The sequence below is a fragment of the Brassica rapa genome, chromosome A09 (assembly GCF_000309985.2).
Source record: "Brassica rapa cultivar Chiifu-401-42 chromosome A09, CAAS_Brap_v3.01, whole genome shotgun sequence".
NCBI classification, from domain to species: Eukaryota; Viridiplantae; Streptophyta; class Magnoliopsida; order Brassicales; family Brassicaceae; genus Brassica; species Brassica rapa.
Genome location: NC_024803.2, coordinates 40567185 through 40594713, shown reverse-complemented (window position 1 = coordinate 40594713; position 27529 = coordinate 40567185). Strand labels below are relative to the sequence as shown.

Below are 27529 nucleotides of genomic sequence, written 5' to 3'. Positions count from 1 at the left end.
TATTTTTCACTTTACATGTATGCAGCCTGAATTCATTGGCAATGGTTAATACTTTAATGGATATTTTATTATTTTCTTGGCCAATTTTTTTTAGGTTAACTGCCTGCCGGCATATGTTTTTGTTTTGATGTGAGTCTTCGGAATTTTTTTCATATTAATTTGCGAATATTTTCATAATGCAAATTTTTCGTGTACCCAGATCAATTCTAGGGCTCGAATTCATATTAAATTGAAAAAAAACAGCAAAGTTAAATTGTTGTTTTTCTTGTGGTCAATTTTAAATGTGAAGCTTTATTGAATGGGTATACGTTTCCTGCCGTTTAGATAGTGTAAATTTATGTAATATATTTTTATAATTTGTAGTATTTAGTGCTATTTTGGTTTTTTATTTTTATTTATTGGTTTTTTAAGTTTGGTTTGTTTTAAATTATTGCTGTTTTAATTTTGGTTAATGATAAGTAATTGAAAGGGAGTGGATTATGGAGCTTAATGCTACACGGCTGCTTTATTTGTAATACGTTGACGTTTTGAAATATTATTTTTTGAATTTTTAAAAATAGTGATTAATTATATGGGTTTGGTTTCGATTTAGCAATGGAGTGGTATTTTAAACTATGTCAGTGAGCTTGCAATAACTATATAGTAATGTAAACCTTTTTTGATCGAGGCCTTAAGATGAAAATAAAAGTATGAATCTGTAGCTTTGGTCCGGTTGCATAACAGATGATGTATTAGTAAGAGAAGCTTTATTTAAATTTTATAATATTGGAGTTGATATAGGGTCTACAGCAGTTACATTATTTGTTTAGATAATAAAAACAAATTTTTTCATCTGCTTAAAATAATAACATGTCTCACATCGGATAGCAATGTCGTTTCTGTGACAATTTATTGTAGGCCTGGTGGCCCTATAAATTGTGATGTAAATTTCAAACCTTTTGACTCTTACTCCATGGAGAGATGTTTTGATACTTTGCCAGCAAGCGTCGGACCGTGCTTTATTTTCTCTCCATCCAAGTGAATCTAATAGTGGTTTCCCGATATCTGGGTCTCCTCTACATAACATAATTATTCCATAAAGGTAGATAGCATTATCATACGAACCTTGTGCTGCAATCTGGAGAAGTGCCAACCCATCAGTTATATTCTCGTTTTGGAAATATTCCTGCATCCCACGTAAGTAATGCGCCTCCAAATTACCAGCCAAAACGCAAAGGTTCATCAGATTTTGGTACACGGTAAGCGATGATAGTGATTGCACGGTAAGAGATCGGAGATTTAGGTGTTTTAAGACCAAAGGGCTCTGCGCAGCTGTGCCAAGACCAGGGAATGCCGTGAGGACATTGTGGAATGCTTCGATTGAGTCTTTAGCAAGAAAGAGAAGTATTTGTATCTGGATGAAAATTGGGAGTAATTCAAGCTTTAAGAGTGATCTTTTTCTAGCCATTGGAAGGCTTAAGAAGTTTTTTTTGCTTTTTTATGATTTTGTGGTTGGGTTGAATGATATTTTATAGCTAGAGTAGGCTAGGGTTTTAGATAGGTTGTAGGGCTATTAAGTGTGATTTTTGTGTTTTTTTACTCGGGTAATTTTCTTAATTTCATGAACTATTAATAAATTAATGTTGTGATACGGAGAATCGCTAATCTGATGTATGATTGATCCTTTTTTATTATTTAGGAAAGTCAATGTGGTTATACTTACTAACAGCATATTTTAAGTTTGCTATACTTGAAAGTGATGAGATAAAGATATATAGGTGGCCTTGACATGGCAGCCATTGTAGCATATGATGGGTCAAGAGAAGTGAAATCATCACTCGTTTCCTTTTTAAACAGGAGATATAGATATTTTGTGGTAATTGACCATTAACCCATAGTATGTTAGTTAGTAGTGGACTACGTATAAAAGAGAAGCTCATTTTTTGGATCAAAAAGACAATTTTTTTTTTTGTTATTTTGCGAAAGATGAAATAATAAATAAGTTAAGATATTTGAATGAATCTTGTTTTACATTCACATACAACAGCAAATGAGGAAATTCTCTTCGGATTATGAAAAGGTAATTAGTTGATATTATATGATTATAGATGGTCCTAATTACTTACCAATAATTAATAGGGAACCCATAGTTTTTTAAAAAAATTGTATAGGAATACACAACTAAATCTCGTTTTTTATTTGGGCCGAGCCCAAAAGGGATTGAGAGAATATTTGTGATTTAGCTGTGCACGTGCGATAGGGTAGGTGACGTACGAAGTAATTTTTTTTTCAATTGCAGTCGTACCTTTGGGGTGGAGATGGAGAAGGAGAAGGAGAAGGAGAAGGAGAAGGAGAGGATCGATCTGAGAATTTTCGCCGGAGCTAGGGTTGAGTTCATTATCACCGATATTTCTTTAGTGGGGATGGATCCAATCCGAACACATCTCGCTCCGACCAGTACGATCTCTCTCCATCGTCCGGTATGAGTTTTTTTTTTTTTTTTTGCTGGGTCTTTTGACCTTTGCATGGTCTGATTTGTGATGGTTAAGTTTAGCTTTGTATTGAATCGATTTGGTTATTGAGCTGGGTTATGGAGGTCAAACGGTTGCTTTTTTTTTTTTCTCTAATGTCTTTTCTTTAGGAGATTTTAAAAATGAGAAAGTGTTTTTAAAAAAAGAAAACTTAAACATAATTCGAAATGTAATCAAAAGCTGGAAAAGAAATGCAAATGCTAAATCGAAATAAAGAGTCTCGCATGTGCGCAACGTTGATAGTGGTTATCCCGTAGCTTCTTTACACACTTGATACCAATTTTGTCTTTCTTAGATATTTTGCCTAACGAATCCGACAAATCTCCGCATCATTTTGTAGTGGAAACAGCTTGGACAGATGTTGTCCTTGTCGTTCTTGTGGCAGGTGAGCGGTGGCTGATTGTTCTTCAAACTGGCTCTGTACTCAGGCTTCAAAATGACATAAACAAACCTCAGTGACCTCTTCACTTCTCTCCAAGCACGGTTTGTTCGACGTCTGCTTGCCTCCCACCGTAAGGTACCTAAAATAGTTTTTCCTTCTTCAATGTTTCCCATGCATGAAACAATGATGCCATAGAGATAGGTACCATTGTCATAGGAACCTTCAGATGATTTTTTTAGATGAAGTAACCCAACAGTCATGTTGTTGTAGGCGAATAACTGCTTGATGCCTTCAGTGTAATGAGCAGCCGGATTGTTGCTGTTGAGAGCCTTCACCATAAGATGCTGGTAACGATGAAACGTTAGCATGGGATTCATCGCCTGTGGACGGAGGTTGAGACATTTGATGACGTGATCATCTTGCACGGCGGAAGAGATCGTCCGTGAGACTGTTAAGCAGTGGCTTATATCTTCAACAGAAGATGAAGCAACCCGGGCAAGAATTTCAGCAAGGAGTTCATGAGGTAGAGATTCTATTACAGATAAACTGTTTTCAGTAGACATTTTGCTTTATTTTTGAGGGTTTTTTTGTTTTTTATGAAGAGATGTCGATAGTTTTATAGTGAATCTAGATCTCTAGGGTGCCTTTTGAATTCTATGAGTGTAACTCTGTAACTGATCGTTTAATTTAGATTGCTAGTAAAGCGCATAAGCAATTAAAGCATAATGGGTGTAATAGTTTAATGCTCACTATTAATCCTTAGGACGACTGTTTTGGTTTTTTGTTTTAAATTGTATTTTTGTATATCTGATTTAAGGAAAAAATTCTTGAATAAGTTTGTTTTGATGCCGATGAGGAAATCCAATTAAGCGAGGTGCAGTGGAGCTGAGACCCTGTTTTCAGGGAGAATCCCTTGGCAGAAACTGCAATTTCTTTGAATCTAATGGACTAACTGAGGCTTTGTTTTTATTCTGTTTTCCATTGATTATTTGATTTATTTTCTTATAGTTATGCTATTGAGTAAGGAATAATTGTGATATAGGGTGTTGTAGTCTATGATATTATTGGGTTGTTTTACATATTATAAAGGAATTAAAGGCATTAAATAATTTATTGGGGTTGTAAAATCCATTATTTGTATTGTTGTATTCATATTATGTTTTTTCTTGTTTTGTTCATTCCTTTCAAATTTTCATTTATTCTTTTAACTCTTATTGCAGCTACGTTTAATGCTCTAGTAAACGAAAAGGCCGAGTACGTACTACAGCAACGTTGGATAGCGTGCTTGACAAGGCATGAACTTAATGACTACTGTGACAATCATAATTTAGATATTCTAACTTTGCAAATAACTCTGGGAGTGTTTTGTAGTTTGTTTTATTAAAATTATTACATTTGCATGGAAGAAGTCATGTTTTTCTTAAGCTGGCTTACAGTCATGTTCTAGCCTTGTAATGACATTTTACGTAAGTAGAATTGTGATGATCTCAGACGGTATATTTCTTTTGGTGTTTATTAATTAATTATTCATGGGTAGCATGTTCCACGTACATACTAATAACTTTGGTTACCTATGATTCCATTAAATATATTCTACTTGAAGCAGAACATTTCTGACCGAGTAGGGAGTCATTAACATATGAAAGAATTATGAACGAAGGTATGAGCAGTCATTGCTCTTAAACATCTAAAAGCGGTTGACATTGTATACATCAGAACTTGTAGTATGGAAATTAATTTGATTAACAAAAAAAAAAAGGAAAATGAAATTAAAATTTTTTTTTCAACCGTTGATCTATCCTCTAACAGTGCTTTCTTGGGCTACATGAACGTCTGGTATAGGACTCGTAGATGTACCTGAAACAAACAATGTCGATTTAAGGTTGCTAGCTATTGGTAATTGGATAGATCTTTTTATTATTAGAGAAGTCTAGTATGTGTCTTACGTGTCTTGAGATTACCGAAAATCTCTTTGTAAACAATATTTGTGACAGCATTGTTTCTAGTTGCACCATCTGTGTCATCTAGTATTTTAAGACCCTCCGGTGAGGTGACTCGTGAGAGAGCAACATACAGTTGCCCGTGACTGAAAACAGGTCTTGGGAGATAGAGAGCGACCTGCTTCAGGCTCTGACCCTGACTCTTATTAATAGTCATCGCATAACACAGCTTTATTGGGTACTGTCTTCTTCGAAACGTGAAAGGATAGACAGTGTCGGTTGGAGAAAGCTGAATCCTGGGAATCAATACACTATCTCCGACATGAGTACCTGTTAGAAGTTCAGCCTGCAGAACTCTGTGTCCCAGACGTGAAATCATCATCCGGGTTCCATTGCATAGCCCATTTTTCTGGCTCAGGTTACGTAGCATCATAACTGGAGACCCAACCTTCAGACAGAGTTTATGTGGCGGCAAACCTGGGAACTCAAGTGAGTTTAAGTACTCCTGAGTGTAGTTATTGGTCCAGTCATCTTCGGGGGTGCTCTCAAAAGCGACACTGTCTGAGCTCAGGAATTCTCTTTCTACAGAAGGTACCTTAGACAGAAGGTATGAGTTTATTTCATGTGCACTGGCGTTTGTTGGAGCCAAGATAGCTCGCTCTGTTAAGTACGTACGGTTCAAGTAGTTCTTAACAAATTCCGGGTACGCAGCATCTGATATAGACTTGTGAGGAAGATCAGATCTTGGTAACATGAATTCATCTCCTATTATAACCTGCTCGCCATCATCATGACTTCTTCCTTCTGTCATCACGGTGGGTGCTGTTCCATTACCAACTTTTAAAATCCATTCCGCAAAGTCCTTGTCAGCTTGTCTCAGTCTCATGTTGATGGTTAACGTATAAACCTCAGCAAATGGCCAGAGGTATGACTTGCTGATCGAAGCTTTAACTGTGTCTTGTCTAGAGCCAAGAGGTATGACCGGCAGAATTTGCCTAAAATCACCACCAAGAACAACCGTTTTCCCTCCAAAAGGTTTATTAGCTGCTGATGGATCTTGTAGCGATTGTAAGTCCCTAAGTGTGCGATCGAGAGTTTCAAATGCCTGGCGGTGAGCCATAGGGGCCTCGTCCCATATGATTAAGTCAGCCTTTGAAAGAAGACTCGCTAACATAGAGCTAGGCGTTATCTCACACACTGTCTGATCCGTTAAATTTATAGGAAGTTTGAAACGGGAGTGAGCTGTTCTACCTCCTGGTAGTAGTAAAGCTGCAATGCCTGCTGATGCAACAGGGATGACGACCTTACCAACTGATCTTAGTTTTGCTATAATTGTCCTGTATAAGAAAGTTTTTCCAGTCCCTCCAGCACCATAGACAAAGAACAACTGACCAGATTGGTTATCAACGGAGTCAATCACAGCACTGTAAACGGTTCTTTGATCTTCATTCATGTCGCTAAACAGTCTCTCATGCTCAATAGCTTCTTTCTCAGTGTCATAATTCAGCTCTTGCCGCAAAACGGTGTTTGAGATTTCCTTAAGAACACTTGGGTTTGGCTTAGGCATTCCAGCGAAATCAGCTAAAGATTTGTCATTCTCTTTGAGGAGCCGTTCGATCTCTATCAATGTATATTCTTGCAGCTGCTGATCTTGAAGAATTAAACCCGGAAAGTTGAATTCTCTCTGTTTCATATATAGAATATCTTCAGCCAAAAGCTTCCAGGTATGATTCCAAAGTTCCAGTGGGTTTCCAACTTCACAGTAAAGCAAGATTAGGACAAATAAGCTCCTTAGTTGGCGACCTGTAGCCCAGTGCGAGGGCTCAACTATTGCATCATGCCATTCTTTATCGTCGTCTAGCAAACCACGCGCAAAGCAAGCATCACGAAACTCCTCAAATTTTGTACCACCTACTGTGTAGAGGTCATCATAACCGAAAGCGCCTTTGACCACGTTGAGAAGGATTCTGAGATAGTACTTGTCTCCTGCAGTTGGAGGTACGTAGACGAGTCTGCCTATAGCTGCCCCTTGTTTCCGTGGTGTCCAAGTTTTATTGTCACTGTGGTACACAAAGTGCTCAGGAAACTGGATGTACGTGAGTTCCCTTGCTTCTTCATAGGTCTGGTTTGCCACAAAATATGCTGTCAACATTGTCTTCTCAATATCCTCCTGTGACAGAACTTCCGCTAGCCTTTTATTCTGATCGTAAACCAACCTTTGCTTGCCTGGCAGATGCAATGTGAGTTTCATAACAGAAGGCTGGTTGTGGTGAACGTGGAAAGAAAACAGACGCCACGATGCTTCACACGCTGAGATGTATCGACATTCCAGATATCTATCAATCTCATCCATCTCTAGGTGTTCTTTTTTTTTCTCTAGCCCTGCTCTGTCTTGACTTCCAGTCTGCTGAAGTAGAGCCATAGCTCGGTCAACCCCTTTAGTTATGTATTTGAAGAGGTACTTGATAGCCCCTGTCTTGCAGCACCACTCAATATTGATGTGTGCTTTGTATTTTCTGATGATAGAGAGGTTATGAGGCACCACGTATCGACTGTCTAACTCTATATCACCTTTGAAAACAGAGGCTCTGCTATTAACGCGCCTCTTGTAGACAACAAAACCCGATTTGTCGATCTTTGTATGGCTTGAGTATGGTTTGGGGTAGTTCTTCGTGCATTCTCCTTTTTCCATACATGGTGATAGAGGTCGCTGGTTGCCACAAGGCCCATGGATCATGTGTCGCTCAACTAACTCGAAACCCTCTTTGTCTGTTTCCTTGTCAGGTAGTTCGGCTGATATATATTTATCAATCACTTCAGCTGTGGCTTCTCCTTTAAACCCCTCGAACCAAAGAAGGATATGTGCGTGTGGGAGGCCGCGCTTCTGGAACTCGATTGTGTAGACTACTGTATAAGGCAATGAGAATAAACGTAAGATTATGGATGAATAAATTAGTTTGTATGTTTAAATTGAAGTTATTAAAATTGAATAGTGTGAACTTGCCTGCAGCTGGTTTGGGGAAAAAGACGCCTTTCTTGAAGTCTGACATGAGCTCTTCCAACTTGAGTTTGAAAACCCTGCATTCAAGGTCTGGCCTATTGTTCGGTGAGTCACCTCCGTAAACGTCTAGGTGTTCCTTCACTTCAACCCAATTCGGGTTTGCTGTGAATGTGATGAACAAATTGGGATTACCATACCAACGACAAATAGCCATGGCATCTTGATATTTCTCAGACATATATCGAGGGCTTGATGTGAAAGAAGAAGGTAGAATGACTTTTTTCCCAACTTTTCTAGCATCTGTATCTCCACTTTCCATAGCATCGCAGACGTTTTGATATAATTCAGCCCTCAGTTGTTTTTGATTAAGTCTGATGAAGCGCAATCTTTCCTGCTCGGTCGCAGTGAAAGAATCCACAATATACTGATGAAGCAATTTTCCAGAGATAATGATTGTCATACCCTCGGATGGTCTTGTCTGAATCTGATGAGCGTAGTACTCTCTCATGGTCATATATTCTCGTTTTATTTTAGAGTTTTCAGAAGTGTGATAAGGTATGCGCTCATCGTATCCATATTCTCCGTAGGGAAACAGCAGCGGGTACTGAAGACTCATGTACAGAGGGTGTAAATCACTGATTCGTTGCAGCTTAGATGACTTGTACTCGAGCACTAAATCTTTACCGGCAGAGTCAGCCGTGAAGTCGCCAACGTACAAACCACCTATCTCACCTGCAGTTGGCAAGTCATATTGCCGTCCTCGATGTTTCTGATTCACTAAAGTTACACTGAATTCAACGGTGTCACCAGATAAAATACGGTCTCGTGCATGTCTGAAAGTCTTGGCGAGTGGATTATGTTCATCCAACATCTTGATCAAACCAGCCATCACATTATCATCAACTGCTAGATCGGACGTACCCTTGCTGAATGCCTTCTTTCTGTTTGCCAGTTCATTGTCTGTGTCGACTATGTAAAGCTGCGAGAACTGCGGAGGTTTCCCCTCTGGTGGAAGTAGAGAACCAATTCTGTGGTGAGTTTGCCCATGAAGTCTAAATGAAAAGGGTCCAGGAGTGTTAGTAACAGAGTTGTCAATTTGGCCACCCATGGATGTGAAGGCTAACATTCCATTAGCAACGCGGATCATAATTTTGAAGCTTGATCTTTGGAGAAGTTCTTTCAGAGGCGAAGGTGGTTGTCGTCTAGGTGGTAGCTTTACACGCCCTTGCTGACAACATATGCTGAACCTTCTGGGTGAGTTCCTTGTCTCTTGAACTACAGCTTCTGCATTCCAGACAATTGCTTGACAGTCCGGGCATGTTGCTAACTCCCACTTGTTTACAACTGGGCGCCGGTACCTCCCTGCCAGTTCAGTTGAGAAAGTTTTATTGGCATCATATATTGTTAATTTCATGTGCATAGATGGTTTGAATCATACCTGGTCGGCTTCCACTCGCACACACTAATGCTGTTTTAAAAAAGTTAAAACTATGGTATTAGTAATAGAAAGACTGTAGTAGCTTAAGACGCTTTGTAAACTGCCAGCAATTATAAGTCTTAACGAAGAGCTAACATTTTTTTGTAGTGGCTACTCTCTTGTTGATTAGTCTCTCCATACGCAGAGCCCGAGCTATTCTTCTGTTATCTATAATTCAAATTAATAATGCAAGTTGAGTTACGAATTAAAATAAAATTTTGAATGTTCTAGCTGCTTGGTCATTACCACGTTCTGTGTCAACAACATTGATAGTGTTATTTTGGACAGCTAAGATAGGGGCTGTGTTGTGCTGTATCTCTTGTTGTAGTGCCTTGTTTCTCTTTTCTGCGCGCATGCTTCTTCGGTTCTGTCGGGCGAGACGCCCATTAGTTTCTGAGAATGTAATCGGATTGGAGAAAGGGAGAGCCAACAAATTAGATTTGACTTGATAAATAAGACTCAGAATGAGGGGTCATATACCTTTAATACGATCTACGTCTCCTCTGCATCCGAGCAAAGTTGGAGGTGTGAGTGGTAGAAATTGCTCTTTCAACCAAGGCTGGCGTTCATCAGATACTGATGAAACAGAGAGTAAATAACTTGGAGAAGGCGTCAAAATATATAAGTATGTGTAAATTAGTGTATCGCTACGACTAACCTTTTTTTTTTTTCCGGCTTCTTTTAGTTGCAGTTGATGATGATGGTGTGGATAGTAGAGGAACACTTTCTGTTCTCCTTGATCTCCTCAAAGGTCCTTTATCTGTTTCTGGTACCGGGGACTTAACCATGACTTCTTGCAGTGCAGATGTAGCCAAAGTTTTTTTTTTATTATGAAATCACAGATACAGAGTCTGCAACGAAAATCCAGAGAAAATTATGAGGTTTGTTTGTAACGGCTGTTTCATGCTATGTGCACTGTTTTGAGGATGTGCGTGTAGTTTTTTTTATGAATGGGAGACGTACAGGCAGGCAGCATACAATTGTTACTGTTCTAATTTAATGTACCATAATATAAATTTTATATTAATCATAGATAGTAGTAAGAGAGAACGAAAATATTAAGTATGTCAAAGCTTCAATGTTGTCAAATGTTCTTCACATTAAGTACTTGTCATTAGGGCTTGGAAGAAGCAGTGGAAATTCGCTGTATAATGTTTTTTTTTGAAAAAGAAGAAAAATACCCACTTTGAAGCCGGAAATTCGCTGTATAATGTTTTTCTATGCAATCCTCTTTTTTCACTTGGATCTTTCGATCACGCTTACTAATTTTTTCCCCTAACATAAGAGGAAAGGAAGAAAAATTTAAAATACCCACTTTGAAGCCACTTTTGTAATGGGTTTATTTATATTTTTATGTTTTGATTTTGTAATATATGCCTCTACAATGCAAACTTAGTCTAAATTTTGTTTGATTTTAAATACATGAATAACCCCTAGCGCAAACCCAATCTTTATAAACTTTATAGGAAATTTATCCACATTAAGTACATGTCATGGGTTCCTAAATGATGCCGTGTAAAGTAGCTTGCCAACGTGATAAAATGTCAACATTTTAAGGTTAGCCGGAACTTCCAATGACTTGTACCTCAAGGCAAACTGATTGTTAGTGGTTTTCTTCCACTAATTGTACAAAACCAATACTTTTTCCAATGTGCTAGGAGGAAAGAGAGTTCGAATTTAACACTTAAGTTGAGGTGACTTTTTATAGTTTTTAAATTTACCATGTATCAGAACGAAAACTAATGTTTTAACTTGGTTAATTTATGTTTTTACATGACGGACGGTGGTTCATACACATGTGAAGTTAATGGATAATATAATTAATGCCAGGCACCTGAGAAATAGAAAATAGGACAACCACGACCCATAGTTTTTCATTAAGAGAAATTTGAAAAAACGACATAGCAAAGACCTTAAAAAAAAAAACAAAGAACTAAAAGACAAATCTAAATCCAAATATAAAAAACAGAGAATCATATAGTCTAATCGTGGTTGTTTGGGTTCCAAGGTAGCACTCATTCCACACGTGCTTTCTTACGTGCAGTTGCTTCCCCAGCGTCTTCACCCGATGCTGCTGCTTCATGCACCATACGTGCACCATCAGCATCGGTGAGCTGATCTGCACCATTGTTTACGATACCAGCTCCGACATCTAATCCTGTTGCCACAGATTGGGGTATAGATTGATCGGTATCCTCGCCACCATCCTGCTAGCAACACCCGATAATTTTATATCAGATCAATATGTAAGCGTCACTTACAAATAAAGAGACCTCAAGTTCACTCACAGAAAAAGTTGGCTTTGGCGCAAGATCACGTGCGGGGAATATGCGAGATATGGTAAAGCTTCGGTGATTTGGACCAAAATTGAAGTCCTTTAACCTGAGCTGGAAAGTGTAGGTACTCCCCACCAGATTAGCGAGTGAGCGAGGTAGGTCGATGTCAACTTGGGCATTAGTACCTATCCCCTGCAATGTTTAGGAAAAAAAAATACTTAAACTAAGTATACAATAATACATTACACGCTCAAGGCGTAGAGGCCAATTAGAGGGATTACCACGATATGTGCAGCATCAGAAGCAAGAACATGAGTCAGGCTAGCAATCTCTTCATCAAAACCAAGGAAAGCTGCTGCACCAGTGTCATCTGAGACGGAGAGAATCACACGATACCTGTCCAATTGGAACGAAATTTAGTACTTTTTACAACCACTAAAAAGCACAAACCGAAAATAATTTACTTGAGTTTAGCCACAGCATTAGTTTCATTGCATGGGACGCATGTGAATGAAGTCTCCTCTCGGATGAGTTTCTTGGAGCAAGTGGAGCAGCCAATGTAACACCAACCCTCATCAAGCTGAATCTCAGTCACCTTGGCCGTACAGAGAAACTCAATTATCTGTCAAATCAAGAGAAAATCGCAATCTTAAGTGAAGTCTAGGAAGTAGTAAAATTAAGAACATGTAAACAAAAAAACCTGAGGATCGGCCGTGAAGATAAATTGGTTAAGCTCTGAAACTGTCATGGGTTCAATCTTCTGTGCGTGAACCACCTTGGATGAAGACCCTGCCTGGTCTGTACCACCACTTGGTAACCTGCGAGGATAATAAAATGTAACCGCTTATGACAAATCAATAGCAAAAAAAAAAAAAAAAGCGTTATCAAATAAGAGAAAGGATGCTTGCCTGGCTAATGCATCTACGCCTACAGCGGTTTCGGAATCAAAAAAAACACGTGTCGCAGAAGTGCCATTCAAATATAACTTTCCTGCCAAAACACATGGGACCTTATATAAGCTTTTAACAACCAAAAAAAAAAAATTATAATAATCAACTCCATGACAGGACGCAAGCTTACCTGAAACCAACTTAGGATTCACGGCTGTTACAACAACGATCCTTGGCTCTTTTCCGTACACATCGAGCTTGCTATGGAATGCAAGGGCCAAGGAGTCAAAGATACTAACACACACAGTAGTATCGCTTCAAAAAAATCATGTTAAAAAGTGAGTCAGTGATATGCTAGAGTTAAAAGAATAACAAATGAAACTGAGAAGATTGACAATACCTCTCAAGACGCAAGTTAAGCATTACGCGCTGAGCCCCAGGGATACGGTCAGTTATTGTGCTCCTAATTGCACTAAGCTCTCCCATTACGTCTGACATAGTATGGATTGGGAGAACGTTAGAGCATGACATAAGTAAACGACGACCATAAAAAAAAATAACAAAATGTTTATATACCAGGGAGTTGTCTGCCAGTGTTGGCTAGTCCAAGTATCTGGTCGTACGGTCGGAAACGGAAGTGCTCCGTGGGTATCGTCCGAGATGTCGTTGCTAGCTTTTCAAATTCGGTGCCATCATTGAAACGAATGGCTACTGGCGCATCAGATAGCCGGTATTTCGGGCTGCTGCGCGTCACATCGAAGCCGCTTAGTGTGTATACAGATCCCTCCGTCATACGTGGTCTGAACCTAAGCTGGAGAAGGGCAGAGACAGTTCCGTGCACGACAGTAGACTGATGGAGCAATGAAGATTAAAAAAATTAGAATCTATAGAAAATTAAACTATTAAGAGATTTTTGGAGATTAAAACGGATCTTAGAAAATTAAACAATTAAGAGATGGTAGAAGATTAAAACGGATCTTAGACAAACAAAATATTAAGAGGTTTTAGAAGAGTCAAACGGATCTTACGTTCTCATCGATTAGCAACATGTCAAGACTCATTAGCTCCATGCCCTTGTTGATATTCCTAGCCTCCCAAACCCTCAGCAGACGGACCTCCGCGGTATTGGAGCATCGGCCGGCTTTCAAGTCGCTAAGAAGAGTGAACGCCATCGAAATCGGTTGATAGAAAAGAGATTAGAAAAGAGCGTACTTCTAAAGTTCGATAGATTTGAGGTGTGCATCGTAAGATCGCTTGATGCCGTATTTATAGGTGAGGATCAAGCCGGATACGATGGAAAACGAAGAGGTGTATTGATGGCGCAATTGAAGTAGAAGGAGTGGAGTAAAAGGAGTGAGGTGGAGTTAAGGTGCGAAGTTATTGAGATCGGAGGCGTTAGGCATACGGAACAGTCTCGAATCTCTGCGTGGTCTCGACTCAGAGATGAGAAGGTAGAAGACGAAGACAAAGAACAGACGTCGAAGCCCTAGGCGTGCTTCAGCTGGGCCGCGATGGTGGAACAAATTAGAAAACCCCATAGCCCAAAGAGAATACGCCAGAGCCCAATAGAGTAAGGGAAAAAATTTTAAAAAAAAAATAGGAAAAGCGTGACCAGTAAAGAGCCGACACGTGGCGGCAAATGCCCACATCAAAAAGAAGGACGTGGAGGGCTGAGGTGAGAGAAAAGCCAAGATTATTATTATAGATGTATACCGACTGTGATTCACAAAAAAGTTTACCAATGTATATTATATTTTTTATCAAAAAATCGCATTTCATTATTTGAACCAATGAATTATTAGTTTAGCAGGTGTAAGTGTAAATGAGAAGATCTGAAAACAACAAAATGCCTCGACCAAAAACCTCTAGAAAGTAGAGGAGTTTGAGAGCAAAGATCATTCATAAAAATTTGTAAACACCAAATCATCTCTTCATCGTCACCGACTCTTTACAATGGATTCAGACTCCGAGCTCGAATACGACTATTATCCAAGGTTTCGAGTCTACAAGAACGGCCGAATCGAACGCCTCGTGGCCGAAACCTTCGTCCCGCCTTCACTAAAACCCTCAAAACGCCGTCGTTTCTAAAGACGCCGTCTACTCACCGGAGAAAAACCTCTCTCTCCGGATATACCTCCTTCGTAAAGCCCTAGCCGGTGAAGAGAATAAGAAGAAGGTCCCACTCCTCGTCTACTTTCACGGTGGAGGTTTCATCATGGGAACAGCTTTCTCTCCAATTTACCACACTTTCCTCACATCTGTGGTCTCAGCCGCTGACTGCATAGCCGTCTCCGTGGACTACCGGCGTGCGCCTGAGCACCATGTTCCCATAGTGTATGAAGACTCGTGGGACGCGATGGAATGGATATTCAGACACATCTCCGGGTCTGGTCCGGAAGATTGGCTGAACGAAAACGCAGACTTCGGTAGAGTGTTCATCGCCGGAGACAGTGCCGGAGAAAACATCGCGCATCATATGGGGATCAGAGCTGGAAAAGAGCGAGGAGAGTTTATAATCTCGGGGATGACTCTGTTCCATCCGTTTTTCTTGTCAAGAGTTGGTGCGGTGGGATATTTTGAAGGGCTTTGGGATATTGCAAGCCCGACCAGCGACAAAGGAGTGGTGGATCCGTGGATCAACGTGGTCGGGTCGGATCTATCAGGATTGGGTTGCCTGCGGGTTTTGGTGATGGTGGCGGGGAAAGATGTACTGGCGAGGGAAGGTTGGGTTTACGCGGAGGAGCTGAAGAAGAGTGGATGGGAAGGGAAGGTTGAAGTGATGGAGACTAAAGGCGAAGGTCACGTCTTCCATTTAAGGAATCCTAATTCTGACAGGGCTCGTGTTGTTGTTCAGAGATTTGAAGAGTTTCTTAAACGCTGAAGGAATAAAAGATGTCTCAAGCGAGTCTTGAGTAGTCGGTTACAGTTCAAGTAGTTGTCAGCTTTTGAGGAAGTTGGTTATGTTTGTAATACTTCAGTTTATTTAAAGAGTGTGTGTGTCCGTCGAAATCAATCAATAAGATGTAGAACATTCAGTTTTTACATGTGTTGTTCAAGCTTGTTTAACTGATATGCCACCCCTTGTACTGTCAATTTGAAAGAAAATAAGATTTTGGTCATTTGCGCATTAAAATCATGAAGTGTATGAAATGTGAAAAGTGTAGCATTGTAGCAACAAAGAAGAATTTCATGATTAATTATTATCACTTACATACATTGAGTATTAACTATATAAGCAACAGTTCGAAGACAAAGATTTGTAGATTCATCCATACCATCTCTTTTTTTTTGTGAGTTGGTGATATTGGAACTCTAATAAGATGCTGCTAAAAAGTGATAACAAAGAACATCAACACAAGTGTAATATGCCTTGCTGCTTGGGATGGGCCTGAAATATATTTGTGGCGTAACTGGTATATTTATGGATGCATCTTAGGCCCAATACAAGCCATCGGCACTAAATAGTAAATAGTTAGATACTAAATGATTATACCTTTTACAAAAATGATAATGTATTTTAACCTGAGGTTCAATCCAGACTATATAACACGTGGTCTTTCTCATCGTGCTTTCTAATAACACGTGGCAAAACTGGATACCAATGTTGGGCCATTGCTACGAATATACCGATAATTTTTTTTTCATTTTTAAACAAACAAACAAAAAATTGAGGAAGATAATGAATCACTATCGAAATAATGATCCCAAAAAATGGGCAAAGAATTACAAATAAATAAATAAATCCAAATTAAAATTCTAGAAGCGAAGTTGATATGGCCGTCTTGCCCAAAAAAAACAAACTTCAAAAATTCCAAAGATGCACCGCCGAGCCATCGTAACTCTCATAATCCCTTGTAGGTGAAAGCTCTTCTCTGAAACGCTCGCCGGAGTACTCATCGGAGAAATCATTAAACCCGGGGAACAACCCGAAATCGGCAGCGAAATTACCCGAACCAACCGTCGGAAGCATACTCAAAAACTCCGAGTCATCAACGTCCATCGTCATCATCATCATCGAAGACGAAGCCGCCGAGGGTGTAGTACACTCTTGCTGCATCATCTCCTCGTCCTTCTCCCTCGCGACATTCTCCTCCGAGTTAGCGAACCTCGCAGCCGCTTCTCGGATCTCCGACCGCGACATGTTTCCTCCGCCGCTGATCGCCGGAGGATTATCGGGGAAGTTGAAGTTAGCCCCGCTGCCTCGGAGGCAGAAAAGAGCAGCGTCGAAGGCACGCGCCGCCTTCTCGGGAGTGTCGTAAGACCCCAACCATATGCGTTCTCTGCTGTTGGGAAGTCTGATCTCTGACACCCATTTCCCCCACTTCCTCTTCCTCACTCCTTTGTACTTTGACTGCATCGACGATCCTTCCTCCTCCATCACCTAACCAAACAAACCAACCCGGTTCAGTTCGGTACGATTCTGTTAATGGTTTAGCTCTGCTCTTCAGTCTACACTCTTCAGTTTCTATTTGAATTGGATAATGGAATTGGTCGATTTATATATATACGCGAGAGAGCGTGAAGAGTGTGTGTTTTGACTTCTACCAGCGCGTGGAGAAGAAGAGTAGGGTCAAACTCAAATGTCAAAGAGAGCGCGTTTGTACTTATTACCGGTCTTAACAAGTGTCAGGGGAAATGACACGTGGCGGATATATGTAACAAGCCCGTCTCATTGTGTGGTCACGCGGGTAAACTCAGCAGAACTCTGTGACTCTGTTTGATTTTCTTGTCCTTGTTTTCCACGTGATTGATTCCTTTTTTTATTATTATTTAAAGGTTGAAAATATTTCTCTGAGTTTTAGTAGAGAAGAATCTGTCAATTTTATCAGATGATTACTGAAAATGATTGTTTTAGTTAACATTACATTAACATTACACTGTAGTTACTATATGTAGACACTTGTAACAGACTTGTCCTCTCTTTTTTGTTGTTGTTGTTCTCACAGGTTATACAAAAATATGAAAACAAGAAAATAGAACAACATCAAGTTCTCACATATTACCTTGGCACTTTCTTCAGTTTGTTGTTTTGCAGTATACACAACAGCAAAAAAGCTGTGCGTTAAGTTGATACTGATGTAAATGCACTATCTGTTGAATGAAGCTGCAGCGGAAGTGTCTTCGTAGTGTACTTTCCAAGCATTATCACTGTCTGTTTCGCTGCAAGCTTACTTTGTGGTTGGGTTAGCTGCAAGATCTCCGTCTAAACTCATTTGCTGGACTTCTACTGATGATAGTATCTTTATATTTTGCACGCAGCTCACAAACTCCCTAAAGAATAACAAACAGACAATGATAATCAGATTATGTTGACACAGAGGAGATTATTTAGAGCATGTTGTTGGTCCTGGAACTTTACTCCCAAGGATCATCACCAACGAGCAGCATACCGTTTTCATGATCTGTGTGGACGAGTTTCCAATCAGAGGGTTGTGGATCCTCCAGCTGTCCTTCGGTGCCAAACATTATTGCTAAGTCATTTCTCAGTTCTTCATAGCCGCTATAGCGTGTAACATCTATTGATCTTCCTACTGACCCTCGTTTTTGAACCTTCAATAAGGTTTAACAAATAAGTTCCAATAAGATAAGAGCTTTGTTTGAGAGACAGAGAAAGATATCTAACCTTTGTATATGTTCTCACTCGTTGAGCCTGATTAGGCCAGAGTCCACCACCATTCATGATTAGGCCATAAGAAACGCTTAAAACATTAATGAATTCAATGTATTGTTTCTGATAAGTGATAACCAAACATTAATCTCTCATATCAATCACCCACGCTTTCGACTCAAAACCATAAAACTTAAAACGACTCAGCACAGCCCCAAGCGATCCCCAACCACTTGATATGATCCGAAAAACTTATGTAGATAGTTAGTGCCAACTGCCAAGACACTAGTAGACTAGAGATGGATGCATCAAAACACTTTTAGGCTAATAATACCTCGCCAGGATTTGGAACCTTAAACATTGATGCATCTTAAGTTGAGGAACCAGCCTCTTCAGTCTGACAAAGGAAAATAAGAATTGATTACCCATGCAGCTGTACAAATACTTTTCGGTTCATCGCATTATCAGTTGAAAACCCATTGAAAATATATACCGAAATAAATAAAGAGGACATCATTGCTAAACTTTTTGGTTTGTGGCATATCAAATCAGTTGCAATCTAAACACATGTCTACCAGGGCCGGTTAACAGTGATAGGGCCCTAGGGCAAAAAAAAAATTTTACTCTATAAAATTTATATAGAGATAATGTTTAAAATAGTTTTAAAATTTAATCAGTAATATTTTGTATATTTTGTAATGAAAATAAAACTATATACATATCAAATAATTTTGGGCCATTTTCAATTTTATTTATTGTATTTATAATTTTTTTATATATAAAAATATAGATTTATAAAAAATTAAGCTCCTTATTTATCATTACACGGGGGAGGGGGGACACGGGCTCGGACCCGGGGCGGTCGCACCGCTTGTCCTCCTCGTAAGCCGGCCCTGATGTCTACCCACCTCAAGATCGTTCGTTCTTTCTTATGTAACGTTAGCATAATCTAGCGGGAATAGATAACTCCTCGTGCTATGTTACACCAAGTTTCAAGACACAATGAGAAGAGTGTAAATACTTTGTGAAAAGGAGAACCAATCAATTGACAGCTCTAAATATCCCTGTAATGAAAAGCTTTGAGACGAGATCTTCCAATAACAAGTAGTCATATAACAAAGCTAAGTTCAAGATCCATTATTAATCTAATGGCCATAAGTTCAACTAGTTATGTACCGAGAATAAACAAGGCAACGCAAAAGCAACATGCACAAAGGGAAATAAAACAAGTAGTAATCAGAAAATGGAGATTACTATAAGATATGTCATGTCAATCAATCGCTAATCTACATGAAAAGGGCACAATCCAAGATCATACTCACTCTCAACTGAAGAAAATCGGAAGCATAAAATTAAAAGCACATCCTTCAGCTCCCCATCAGCAAAGTCACGAGCGCGCCACACACACGACTTTTCATTCTCATACTGTTACGCTAGTTTTTGGATATAATCAGATCGATAGTTACTAATAGATTTAGTGTTTTTTAGCTCAAACAAAAAAAAAAGACTTTGCAAAAAAAAAAAAAACCATATATACATGCATTTGGGTTTGTATCTCAGAAGTTTTTAATCTGATTATCTCTTAGTTTTCGATAATTGATTTAGTCATATTGTATTTATATCTATTGTCTTTCTCAGATTGTTCTTTCTAACTTGTTAATCGTTGTTTTTTTTTTGTTGCAGATTCACACGTACATTAATCTATTCCGATATGATGTAGAGTTTGCAACTAACAGAAAGGTACTTAAAATTTATAAAGGAAACAAGCACATTTACCATAGTCTTTTCATTATTTTGTCATGCGAATATATATTGTTTTAGAAATTGATTTTTTTAGCGAAAGGGATTTATCATTTTCATTGGAAGAAAATTCAACGTAAAAAGAAGCGTGGGCTGTTCTAGCATGGATTGCACACATGAGTGGAATGCACGTTGAGTCGCTACCGTATCGTTTTCTATAGTATATAATTTGAAACCTCCTCCCATTAAAACTATTAATTTGATTTGATTTAAGATTCTTTCCCCCTAATTGCATATTAAAGGTTTGAGTATTAGCATTTAGCAGGTAACCAAGTCGCCTTGTCTACTGACAAAGGAGCTCCAACTAGAGTTTTCACCATGGGTTCGAGTAGCATTGACCATCCATAGACACTTTAAGTGGCAAAAAAATCTGGATTAGTCTTTGTGCCTAAAAACCTTTTGGGATCCCCATAGTTATAAAAAATTATATTAGCAAGTGATTATGTTTTTAATCACCACATGCATACGTTTTGCAATTATGTATAATTATTGAATATTTTGTTTTAAATTTGTATTAGATAAAAATATGTTGAAATTTGTAAACAAATTATTAAATTTTCAAAAGAGTTCGTAGTGAATCTAGTGATCTTTACTTTGTTAAATAGTCTCATGGACTAGTCTAAGATTCGGTATCTTGTAAACTCATTCTAAATGGAAAAGGTATGAAATCCAGATTAGTTTAAAATAGTGAGAATTACAATCAACCAAATAACATTTAACTTCAAAGAGAATTCTAGACTCATAATTCCACAACACCTCATATTATCAGAGCTTATAAAATCTTCCAACAAATAGCAATTGACTACATATTATTAAAATTTTGGAAACTGACCCAAGCGCTAGTAAATGATGAAAGTGTGACAAATGGTATGAAACTGATTCGGCCGACAATACATACTAACTAATAGAGCCAAGAGAAGCCCATTAAACAATCTGAGAGTAGGCAACACATGTTAAATATTCTGGAAGGGGAGGAGGTACTCAAAACTTAGGACGTACAACATCGGCTTATGTACTGCTTTGCGACAAAGCGTAGCATTTAGGTTTAGTAGTCACTAAAACCTGAACCATAAGTTTCTGTTCATTGAAAGCCTCCTTGTATATATATATCTCCGGTCTACTTTCATTACATTCCAACTCTCGACCACCTTCTTCTTTGTCTTTTGTCTTTTGTCTTTGCCAATTCATCTTTTTTTTTTCTAAATATATATAGCGTAGAAAATAATTACGTAATTCTTGTCTTCTCCCTTGCTATTTCACATTAATTAAAGAGTAAGGGCAACATATAAGTAACTGATTCTGTCTTCGAAGCCTCTACGTGGCCTAATCTCCTAAGTTTCTGCCAGCGTATCAGACAACAATTCTTTCTCCTTCCTTTGCATATTCATCAAGGTAACCCACAACAGATGACTAATACCGATTATTATCATTCAAGTTTGTATTCAATACTAATTAGTTTGTGATTTTTAATGACTAGTTTTTGATTAACGATGTAATTCGTAGTAATAGTTCTTTTTAACATTAATTCCGGCGGCTATAAACTCTGTACTAGTTAAATATTGTGAATTAATACCATGCAAGTTTGTAATAATTAGGTTGTGATGAATGATTTGATCGTGGTAATTGATCTTTTTAACATTGATTCCGGCGGCTAATAAATTAAATATTGTGAATTAGTCACATACGTTAGACCATAACACAATGTTAATATATTCCCATCCATTTTTTCTTTGTGGTAAACAACACCAACTACTCTTTATATTTCTTTCAAAATAATAACAATATAATTAGTTTTAAGTAGATAGGAAAAAAAGAATACATCAACAATAAAAAAGAAAGAAAGGCAACAACTGTGAAACATGACTTAGCCACACACACAAAATAAAATTTGAGCGTTGAAAATTGTGTGCAAGTCTTTGTATTGATCGGTTGAGAAGTGCCTCTCTTGTTTTCATATCCTCTTTCCTTATTATTATTTTTCTCACCTTCTTGATTTTCTTCTCTTCCCTGGCGATGGCTGAAAATAGAGAGGGAATATATTTAATTTTATTAAAATTACATATATACGTAAATGAGTGTAGGTGTTTGGTTGATTAATCTTCCACATGAAGTTATCTCCCAAGAGCTTCTCAAATTTTAGTCTCTCCAATGACGACGACGGTGTGGAGCTAAGACCTTCACCAGTTGCCGGCGGCGCAATGCTGCCGGCTTTCCTCAGCAGTTTGAGTTGTAATGGAAGCGGAAGCAGCTGGGAGAGGGAGCTCGTGGAGGTGACTCTTGAGCTCGACGGCGACGACTCCATTGTCGTCAGCGGAATGTCAGAGGCGGCGTCTGTTGATACACGGCCAAGACTAATGAGGAATCTATCAACGGCTCCTGCGAGGATCAGGCAGACACTGGAGAAGTTACTAAGGTCGGAGTCGTCAAGAACGACGGTTTCTTCAGTAGGCGCGCGAGAGATCTCGATTGAGACGGGAAGGTTTGGGAGGATACGGCAGACGTTGGGGAAGCTACTAAGGTCGGACTCGACAAGAACAACGACTTCTGTCGGCCGGGAGAGAGATATAGAAAGTCAGGGGAGAGAGACACCGATCATGTCCGCGAGAGATAAACGGAAGGAAGAGGTGAAGCTGCAGCGAACGAGGTCAAGCGCCCAAAGAGCGTTACAAGGGTTACAGTTTATCAACAAGACAACCAAAGGAAACAGCTGCGGTTGCGATGAGATGTGGAAGAAAGTTGAAAAGAGATTCGAAACGCTTTCTAAAGAAGGGTTGCTTGCGCGAGAATATTTCGGAGAGTGCGTTGGTAAGCGAAACAATAAACCCTAGAAATAAGAATCATCTACAGTATTCACAACTTAAGATTTTGGGAGCCAAAAACAATTTAGAAAAAAAATTATTTTTTAAAAAAAAAAATAATTTGGTAATTATGTCTAGATATATTTAACTTTCAAAAATTTTGAGACCAAAAAACCAATATTCATTTCGTTATGTCACGAACGGACTCTGAATAACAAACTCTTGTTTGAGATAGGGATGAAGGATTCAAAAGAGTTCGCGGTGAGTGTGTTCGACGCTTTGGCTCGAAGGAGAAGGCAGAAGCTGGAGAAGATAACAAAAGATGAGCTTCATGATTTCTGGTTACTCATTTCTGACCAAAGCTTCGACGCGCGTCTTCAAATCTTCTTTGATATGTACGTTTCCGACACTCTCTTTCTCTTTCTTTCTTTTAAAGTATTTTTTCTTTAATACATTTTGGTTTGTCTTTACGTTTATAACTGTTACGGGAATAACGCAAAGCATAAGAAAACAAATGTATTGACCATGTGCAGCGTATAATTAGTTGTTGATGACAACAATGATTGACGAATTGTTTATGGGTAATTTTAATACTTTTATCTGTTTAGTATCCTGATTTCTCAATAATGCAGATAGATGATCGCAACTTGCGGTTTTAAATTTGGGTTATTTAGCTGGTTATATCATAAATTGCTCAGTAAATTTAGCTGATTCATGAAACCATTAGCTAATGAATCACTTCTTGATTGGAAAAATGTTGTTATCTCTTTAGTGAGACTACCACAAATTCACTAAGTTATGTGTTAGGTATATATGTCTAAGGCAATGCAAGCAAAATGTTAACTATATCCTTGTTGATAGATAGATGCATCATTTAAATAACGTGATGTTCTTAGCCGTTGGATCTGTTAGTTCACGCAATCAACGGTGAACAACATTTGAGTGGGTTAAAAAAAAAAACTTTTGAGTGAGTTTGACTATTGGGCTGCGGTTTAATTGGCCCAGTAAAACAAACTTTTACCAGATTTTCAAAAAATTGTTTCATCTTTCATCTTTCATCTTTCTTCCCGCTAATAGTTTCTTGCAAGTAAAGCTTTTAGGAAAGAGGCCTTGTTCTTATGTTTTTTTTTACCAAACATTTATTTCAACATTATTTTTCAGTTATTCAGTCATTTTTGTGAAACATATGTTTTTGCTTGTATATTTGTTGGTAATTAGTATTGTTTTTCGTTGAATAATGCTGTTATACTTTTTAAGTTGTCAGTGTTTCTAATTTTTTTTAAATGCTACCTGTTTGTTATAGGGCTGATAGCAATGAAGACGGGAGGATCACCAAAGAAGAAATCAAAGAAGTAATATTATTTTATTTTAACATATAGTTGCAAACGCCTACATTGCGTTTAAGATAATCAAATTAACGTTTAACTTTTGAAACACAGCTCTTAATGCTAAGTGCATCAGCAAACAAGTTAGCAAAACTCAAGGAACAAGCAGAAGAGTACGCATCTCTGATCATGGAAGAACTTGATCCAGAGAATTTTGGATACATCGAGGTAAACAGCATACAATGTACTCTTAATCTTCAAAAACACTATATCAAGGACCATCCATGTTGTTTCAGTTATGGCAACTCGAGACACTCTTACTTCAGAGAGACACGTACATGGACTACAGTAGACCGCTTAGCACGGCAAGTGTTGGCATAACTACACCAAGACGGAATCTAATTAAACCTCGTAGTGTGGTTCTAAAATGTAGACGAAAGCTTCAGTGTTTGGTTCTAGATAACTGGCAACGAATATGGGTGCTGTTTCTATGGTTCACCGTCATGGCCATTCTCTTTGTCTGGAAGTTCTTACAGTACAGAGACAAAGCTGCTTTTAAGGTCATGGGCTATTGTTTAACCACTGCTAAAGGAGCTGCAGAGACTCTCAAGCTCAACATGGCTCTAGTTCTGTTACCTGTCTGTAGAAACACCTTGACTTGGCTTAGATCAACACGCGCTCGAGCTTTTGTTCCTTTTGATGATAATATCAACTTCCATAAGGTAATAATACAAAATATTTTTTCTCATAATTTAGGGACTATGTCTATGTATATAATTTCCAAAAAAATTGGAGTCTACGGCCAATATTTCATTGGGATGTGCTCAGATCGAGCTCTGACCTATCTCTTTGTGTTGCAGATTATTGCTTGTGCCATAGTGATTGGGATACTTGTTCATGCTGGTACTCATTTAGCATGTGATTTCCCACGGATTATAAACTCAACTCCGGAAGATTTTGCCTTGATTGCTTCTCCCTTCAATGGTGTTAAGCCCACATTCAAAGACCTGATGACAGGTGCAGAAGGAATCACTGGGATCTCTATGGTGATCTTGACAACCATTGCCTTCACGTTAGCATCAACTCATTTCAGGAGAAACCGTGTGAGTCTACCGGCACCACTTGATCGGTTGACTGGCTTTAACGCATTCTGGTATACGCATCACCTTCTGGTGGTTGTCTACATTATGCTCATCGTGCATGGGACCTTACTCTTCTTTGCTGATAAGTGGTATCAAAAAACTGTAAGCATAACCTTTGCTCTTAAAGCTATATGGTCAAAATGTCTTGAAACCTAAATGTGTTGCTGTTGAAACCTCTCAGACATGGATGTACATCTCGGTTCCTCTGGTGCTCTATGCAGCAGAACGAAGTATACGAGCTTGTAGGTCCAACCATTACTCTGTCAAAATCCTTAAGGTTTCTATGCTACCAGGGGAAGTACTCAGCATAATCATGTCAAAGCCTGCTGGGTTTAAGTACAAGAGTGGTCAGTACATATTCTTGCAATGTCCAACAATCTCTAGATTTGAATGGTGAGTAACTGATGCCAAACTCCTCATAATGTTTAGCAAACATCTTTAGTTTTCACATATGTAGATGTTACCTAAACCTTTCCAGGCACCCTTTTTCTATTACCTCTGCACCAGGAGATGAACAACTTAGTGTTCACATCCGAACACAAGGAGACTGGACAGAGGAGCTACAACGAGTTCTAACAGTGGGCAAAGATCTTTCAACATGCGTTATTGGGAGAACAAAATTCGCTGCCCATTGCAATATTGACTTACAAGAGTAAACTCCAATGCACCTTCTTTGCTTCCTCTTACTTTCATTACAATACTTAGTTGTATTAACATGCCTTGTTGATCTTGCATTGGCAGCCGACCGAAGTTACTAGTAGACGGTCCATATGGAGCTCCAGCACAGGACTACAGAAGTTATGATGTCTTGCTCCTCATTGGATTGGGAATAGGAGCTACTCCTTTCATAAGCGTCCTCAAGGATCTCATGAACAATTCAAGAGATGAACAGATAGTAAGCCTGTTTCAATGCACCAGATAAGTTGAATCTTATAAGGAACCTTATAGTATCTCTAACTTCATATGGCACAGTTAAATGAGTTCAGCAGATCAGATTTTAGCTGGAATAGCTATACATCTTCATATACCACACCGACCCCAACTTCAACACAAGGAGGGGAAAAAAAGGCAGTGAAGGCTCACTTTTACTGGGTCACAAGGGAGCCAGGATCGGTTGAATGGTTTAGAGGAGTGATGGAGGAGATATCAGACATGGACTACAGAGTACTTAACACCAACATATCTTCTTCTATTTCCCATCACCAGTTAGCTTGCTTGATCGCGATACTAACATATTCATTCATCTTTCTCGTGAGACAGGGCCAGATTGAGTTGCACAACTATCTTACAAGTGTATATGATGAAGGAGATGCAAGATCAACCCTGATAAAGATGGTCCAGGCTTTGAACCATGCCAAACATGGAGTTGATATTCTATCCGGAACACGGGTAAGAAGAAGTGTTACATATCATTAGACCAACACTATGTCCCAATGTTACCTAACCACTAACAAGGATATAACCTCATTCATTTGAACAGGTGAGAACACATTTTGCAAGACCCAACTGGAAGGAAGTTTTTGGTAGCATAGCAAGAAAGCATCCAAATTCAACAGTCGGTAAAATATTATTCTATACAATGATTGCAATAGCAATAAGTAACACCAGACAAACACAAGAAAGAGCCTGTTTGGTAATATATAGCTCAAGGCATTACAGATGATTATGTGAAAATTACTTGTGTTATTGTGCAGGAGTGTTTTACTGTGGCATACCAACCGTGGCAAAGGAGTTGAAGAAGCAAGCACAGGAAATGAGTCAAAAGACAACCACAAGGTTCGAGTTCCATAAGGAAAATTTCTAATTCGATGCTACAAGTCAAGCTTCTATCATCACTTTAAAGAAAGTGAGATTTAAAATGACGCCAGCCACTATTTTTCTCATACTAAGTTCATAGCCATTTAGGAAAATAGATCATATATACTATTTGTATAGACCGGCCTAAAGGCATGAAAATAACACAAATATAAGTACTTTACTAAATGATATATAGGTCTTTTTCCAGAGCTGCCCCAATTTGTATTTCCATTACCTCAAGCTATTTGTAGTCGCAGAGGAAGAAAATATAAAACAAGAAAGGTTTCATGGACAAAATGCCTTGTCTAAATTGTTAAACTCTAGCAAAATCACAGTCTGTTACAAAAAAAAAAAAAAATTCAGAGAAAGAAGCAACATAGAGGTTGGAGTTTAATCATGTTTGATAGTTTTCAGCTATTTAGAAGCCCATCTTCGGATCCGTCTCTTAAGCGTATAACCCACAAACACTCCCGCAGAATAGAAGAATATAGTACACCCACACACACATTACATGTACACATAATACGTAAACTCATTGCATATCTCCAAATTGTTTGTCTATAATAATCTACCTGTTCAGTAT

The 27529-nt window shown here is 38.6% G+C and overlaps 7 protein-coding genes and 1 non-coding gene across 10 annotated transcripts; 3 read left to right on the top strand and 5 right to left on the bottom strand.

Moving 5' to 3' along the window:
- Window positions 1-735: 735 nt before the first annotated feature.
- On the bottom strand, window positions 736-7625 carry LOC103842659. The gene has a single exon (XM_033279271.1). The coding sequence runs from the start codon at window positions 7567-7569 to the stop codon at window positions 4813-4815; it is 2757 nt and encodes a 918-aa protein (XP_033135162.1). The 5' UTR covers window positions 7570-7625; the 3' UTR covers window positions 736-4812.
- Window positions 3740-3851, top strand: LOC117128730. The gene has a single exon (XR_004452123.1). It is a non-coding gene; the product is annotated as a small nucleolar RNA Z278 (small nucleolar RNA).
- Window positions 7626-8198: 573 nt separating the features above from the next.
- LOC117128009 lies at window positions 8199-14165 on the bottom strand. Of its 2 annotated transcripts, none has more exons than XM_033279273.1 (6): window positions 12667-14165; window positions 12287-12576; window positions 12051-12208; window positions 11868-11982; window positions 11599-11778; window positions 8199-11517 (listed from the first exon to the last, which is right to left on the bottom strand). In XM_033279273.1, the coding sequence occupies exons 2-6, from the start codon at window positions 12332-12334 to the stop codon at window positions 11326-11328; spliced, it is 693 nt and encodes a 230-aa protein (XP_033135164.1). In that variant the 5' UTR covers window positions 12335-12576; window positions 12667-14165; the 3' UTR covers window positions 8199-11325. The 2 variants fall into 2 exon arrangements, with proteins under 2 accessions (XP_033135164.1, XP_033135163.1); XM_033279272.1 differs by having other exon boundaries at window positions 12287-13326; window positions 13505-14165.
- Window positions 12339-13648, bottom strand: LOC117127840. The gene is made up of 6 exons (XM_033278542.1): window positions 13505-13648; window positions 13053-13326; window positions 12877-12967; window positions 12667-12791; window positions 12518-12576; window positions 12339-12404 (listed from the first exon to the last, which is right to left on the bottom strand). Exons 1-6 carry the CDS (start codon window positions 13646-13648, stop codon window positions 12339-12341), a joined length of 759 nt encoding a protein of 252 aa, XP_033134433.1.
- A 51-nt stretch (window positions 14166-14216) lies between the features above and the next one.
- LOC103842658 (probable carboxylesterase 1) lies at window positions 14217-15595 on the top strand. Its single transcript, XM_009119312.2, is given in 2 exon segments — window positions 14217-14537; window positions 14539-15595. Coding segments are annotated over 2 exon segments (927 nt in total). The 5' UTR covers window positions 14217-14429; the 3' UTR covers window positions 15358-15595.
- Window positions 15596-16100: 505 nt separating this feature from the next.
- On the bottom strand, window positions 16101-16923 carry LOC103842657 (ethylene-responsive transcription factor ERF017-like). Its single transcript, XM_009119310.3, has one exon. It carries the CDS (start codon window positions 16852-16854, stop codon window positions 16279-16281), a length of 576 nt encoding a protein of 191 aa, XP_009117558.1. The 5' UTR covers window positions 16855-16923; the 3' UTR covers window positions 16101-16278.
- A 721-nt stretch (window positions 16924-17644) lies between these two features.
- LOC108869699 (auxin response factor 19-like) lies at window positions 17645-18156 on the bottom strand. Its single transcript, XM_018654449.1, has 3 exons — window positions 18100-18156; window positions 17836-18026; window positions 17645-17747 (listed from the first exon to the last, which is right to left on the bottom strand). Exons 1-3 carry the CDS (start codon window positions 18154-18156, stop codon window positions 17645-17647), a joined length of 351 nt encoding a protein of 116 aa, XP_018509965.1.
- Window positions 18157-20359: 2203 nt separating this feature from the next.
- Window positions 20360-27256, top strand: LOC103842656 (respiratory burst oxidase homolog protein E-like). 2 transcript variants are annotated; one of them, XM_009119308.3, is made up of 13 exons: window positions 20360-22689; window positions 22918-23077; window positions 23986-24034; window positions 24122-24235; window positions 24304-24729; window positions 24868-25251; window positions 25331-25542; window positions 25628-25801; window positions 25891-26044; window positions 26122-26313; window positions 26410-26538; window positions 26630-26708; window positions 26844-27256. In XM_009119308.3, exons 1-13 carry the CDS (start codon window positions 21990-21992, stop codon window positions 26951-26953), a joined length of 2883 nt encoding a protein of 960 aa, XP_009117556.2. In that variant the 5' UTR covers window positions 20360-21989; the 3' UTR covers window positions 26954-27256. The 2 variants fall into 2 exon arrangements, with proteins under 2 accessions (XP_009117556.2, XP_033135161.1); XM_033279270.1 differs by having other exon boundaries at window positions 21943-22689; window positions 24304-25251.
- The last annotated feature ends 273 nt before the right edge of the window (window positions 27257-27529 follow it).

Bases quoted from the DNA above. Each gene is read 5' to 3' on its own strand.
- LOC103842659 (XM_033279271.1), bottom strand. From the start codon at position 7,569: ATGATCCATGGGCCTTGTGGCAACCAGCGACCTCTATCACCATGTATG.
- LOC117128009 (XM_033279273.1), bottom strand. From the start codon at position 12,334: ATGACAGTTTCAGAGCTTAACCAATTTATCTTCACGGCCGATCCTCAG. The intron at 12,209-12,286 runs GTTTTTTTGTTT...TTGATTTGACAG, and splicing joins TCTTCACGGCCGATCCTCAG to ATAATTGAGTTTCTCTGTAC. The intron at 11,983-12,050 runs GTAAATTATTTT...CCAATTGGACAG, and splicing joins AATGCTGTGGCTAAACTCAA to GTATCGTGTGATTCTCTCCG.
- LOC117127840 (XM_033278542.1), bottom strand. From the start codon at position 13,648: ATGGCGTTCACTCTTCTTAGCGACTTGAAAGCCGGCCGATGCTCCAAT. The intron at 13,327-13,504 runs GTAAGATCCGTT...TTGCTCCATCAG, and splicing joins TGTTGCTAATCGATGAGAAC to TCTACTGTCGTGCACGGAAC. The intron at 12,405-12,517 runs GTAGGCGTAGAT...TTATCCTCGCAG, and splicing joins TTTTTGATTCCGAAACCGCT to GTTACCAAGTGGTGGTACAG.
- LOC103842657 (XM_009119310.3), bottom strand. From the start codon at position 16,854: ATGGAGGAGGAAGGATCGTCGATGCAGTCAAAGTACAAAGGAGTGAGG.
- LOC108869699 (XM_018654449.1), bottom strand. From the start codon at position 18,156: ATGAATGGTGGTGGACTCTGGCCTAATCAGGCTCAACGAGTGAGAACA. The intron at 18,027-18,099 runs GTTAGATATCTT...ACCTTATTGAAG, and splicing joins GAGTGAGAACATATACAAAG to GTTCAAAAACGAGGGTCAGT. The intron at 17,748-17,835 runs GTAAAGTTCCAG...GTTATTCTTTAG, and splicing joins GTTGGTGATGATCCTTGGGA to GGAGTTTGTGAGCTGCGTGC.
- LOC103842656 (XM_033279270.1), top strand. From the start codon at position 21,990: ATGAAGTTATCTCCCAAGAGCTTCTCAAATTTTAGTCTCTCCAATGAC. The intron at 25,252-25,330 runs GTAAGCATAACC...GAAACCTCTCAG, and splicing joins ATAAGTGGTATCAAAAAACT to ACATGGATGTACATCTCGGT. The intron at 26,314-26,409 runs GTACTTAACACC...CTCGTGAGACAG, and splicing joins TATCAGACATGGACTACAGA to GGCCAGATTGAGTTGCACAA.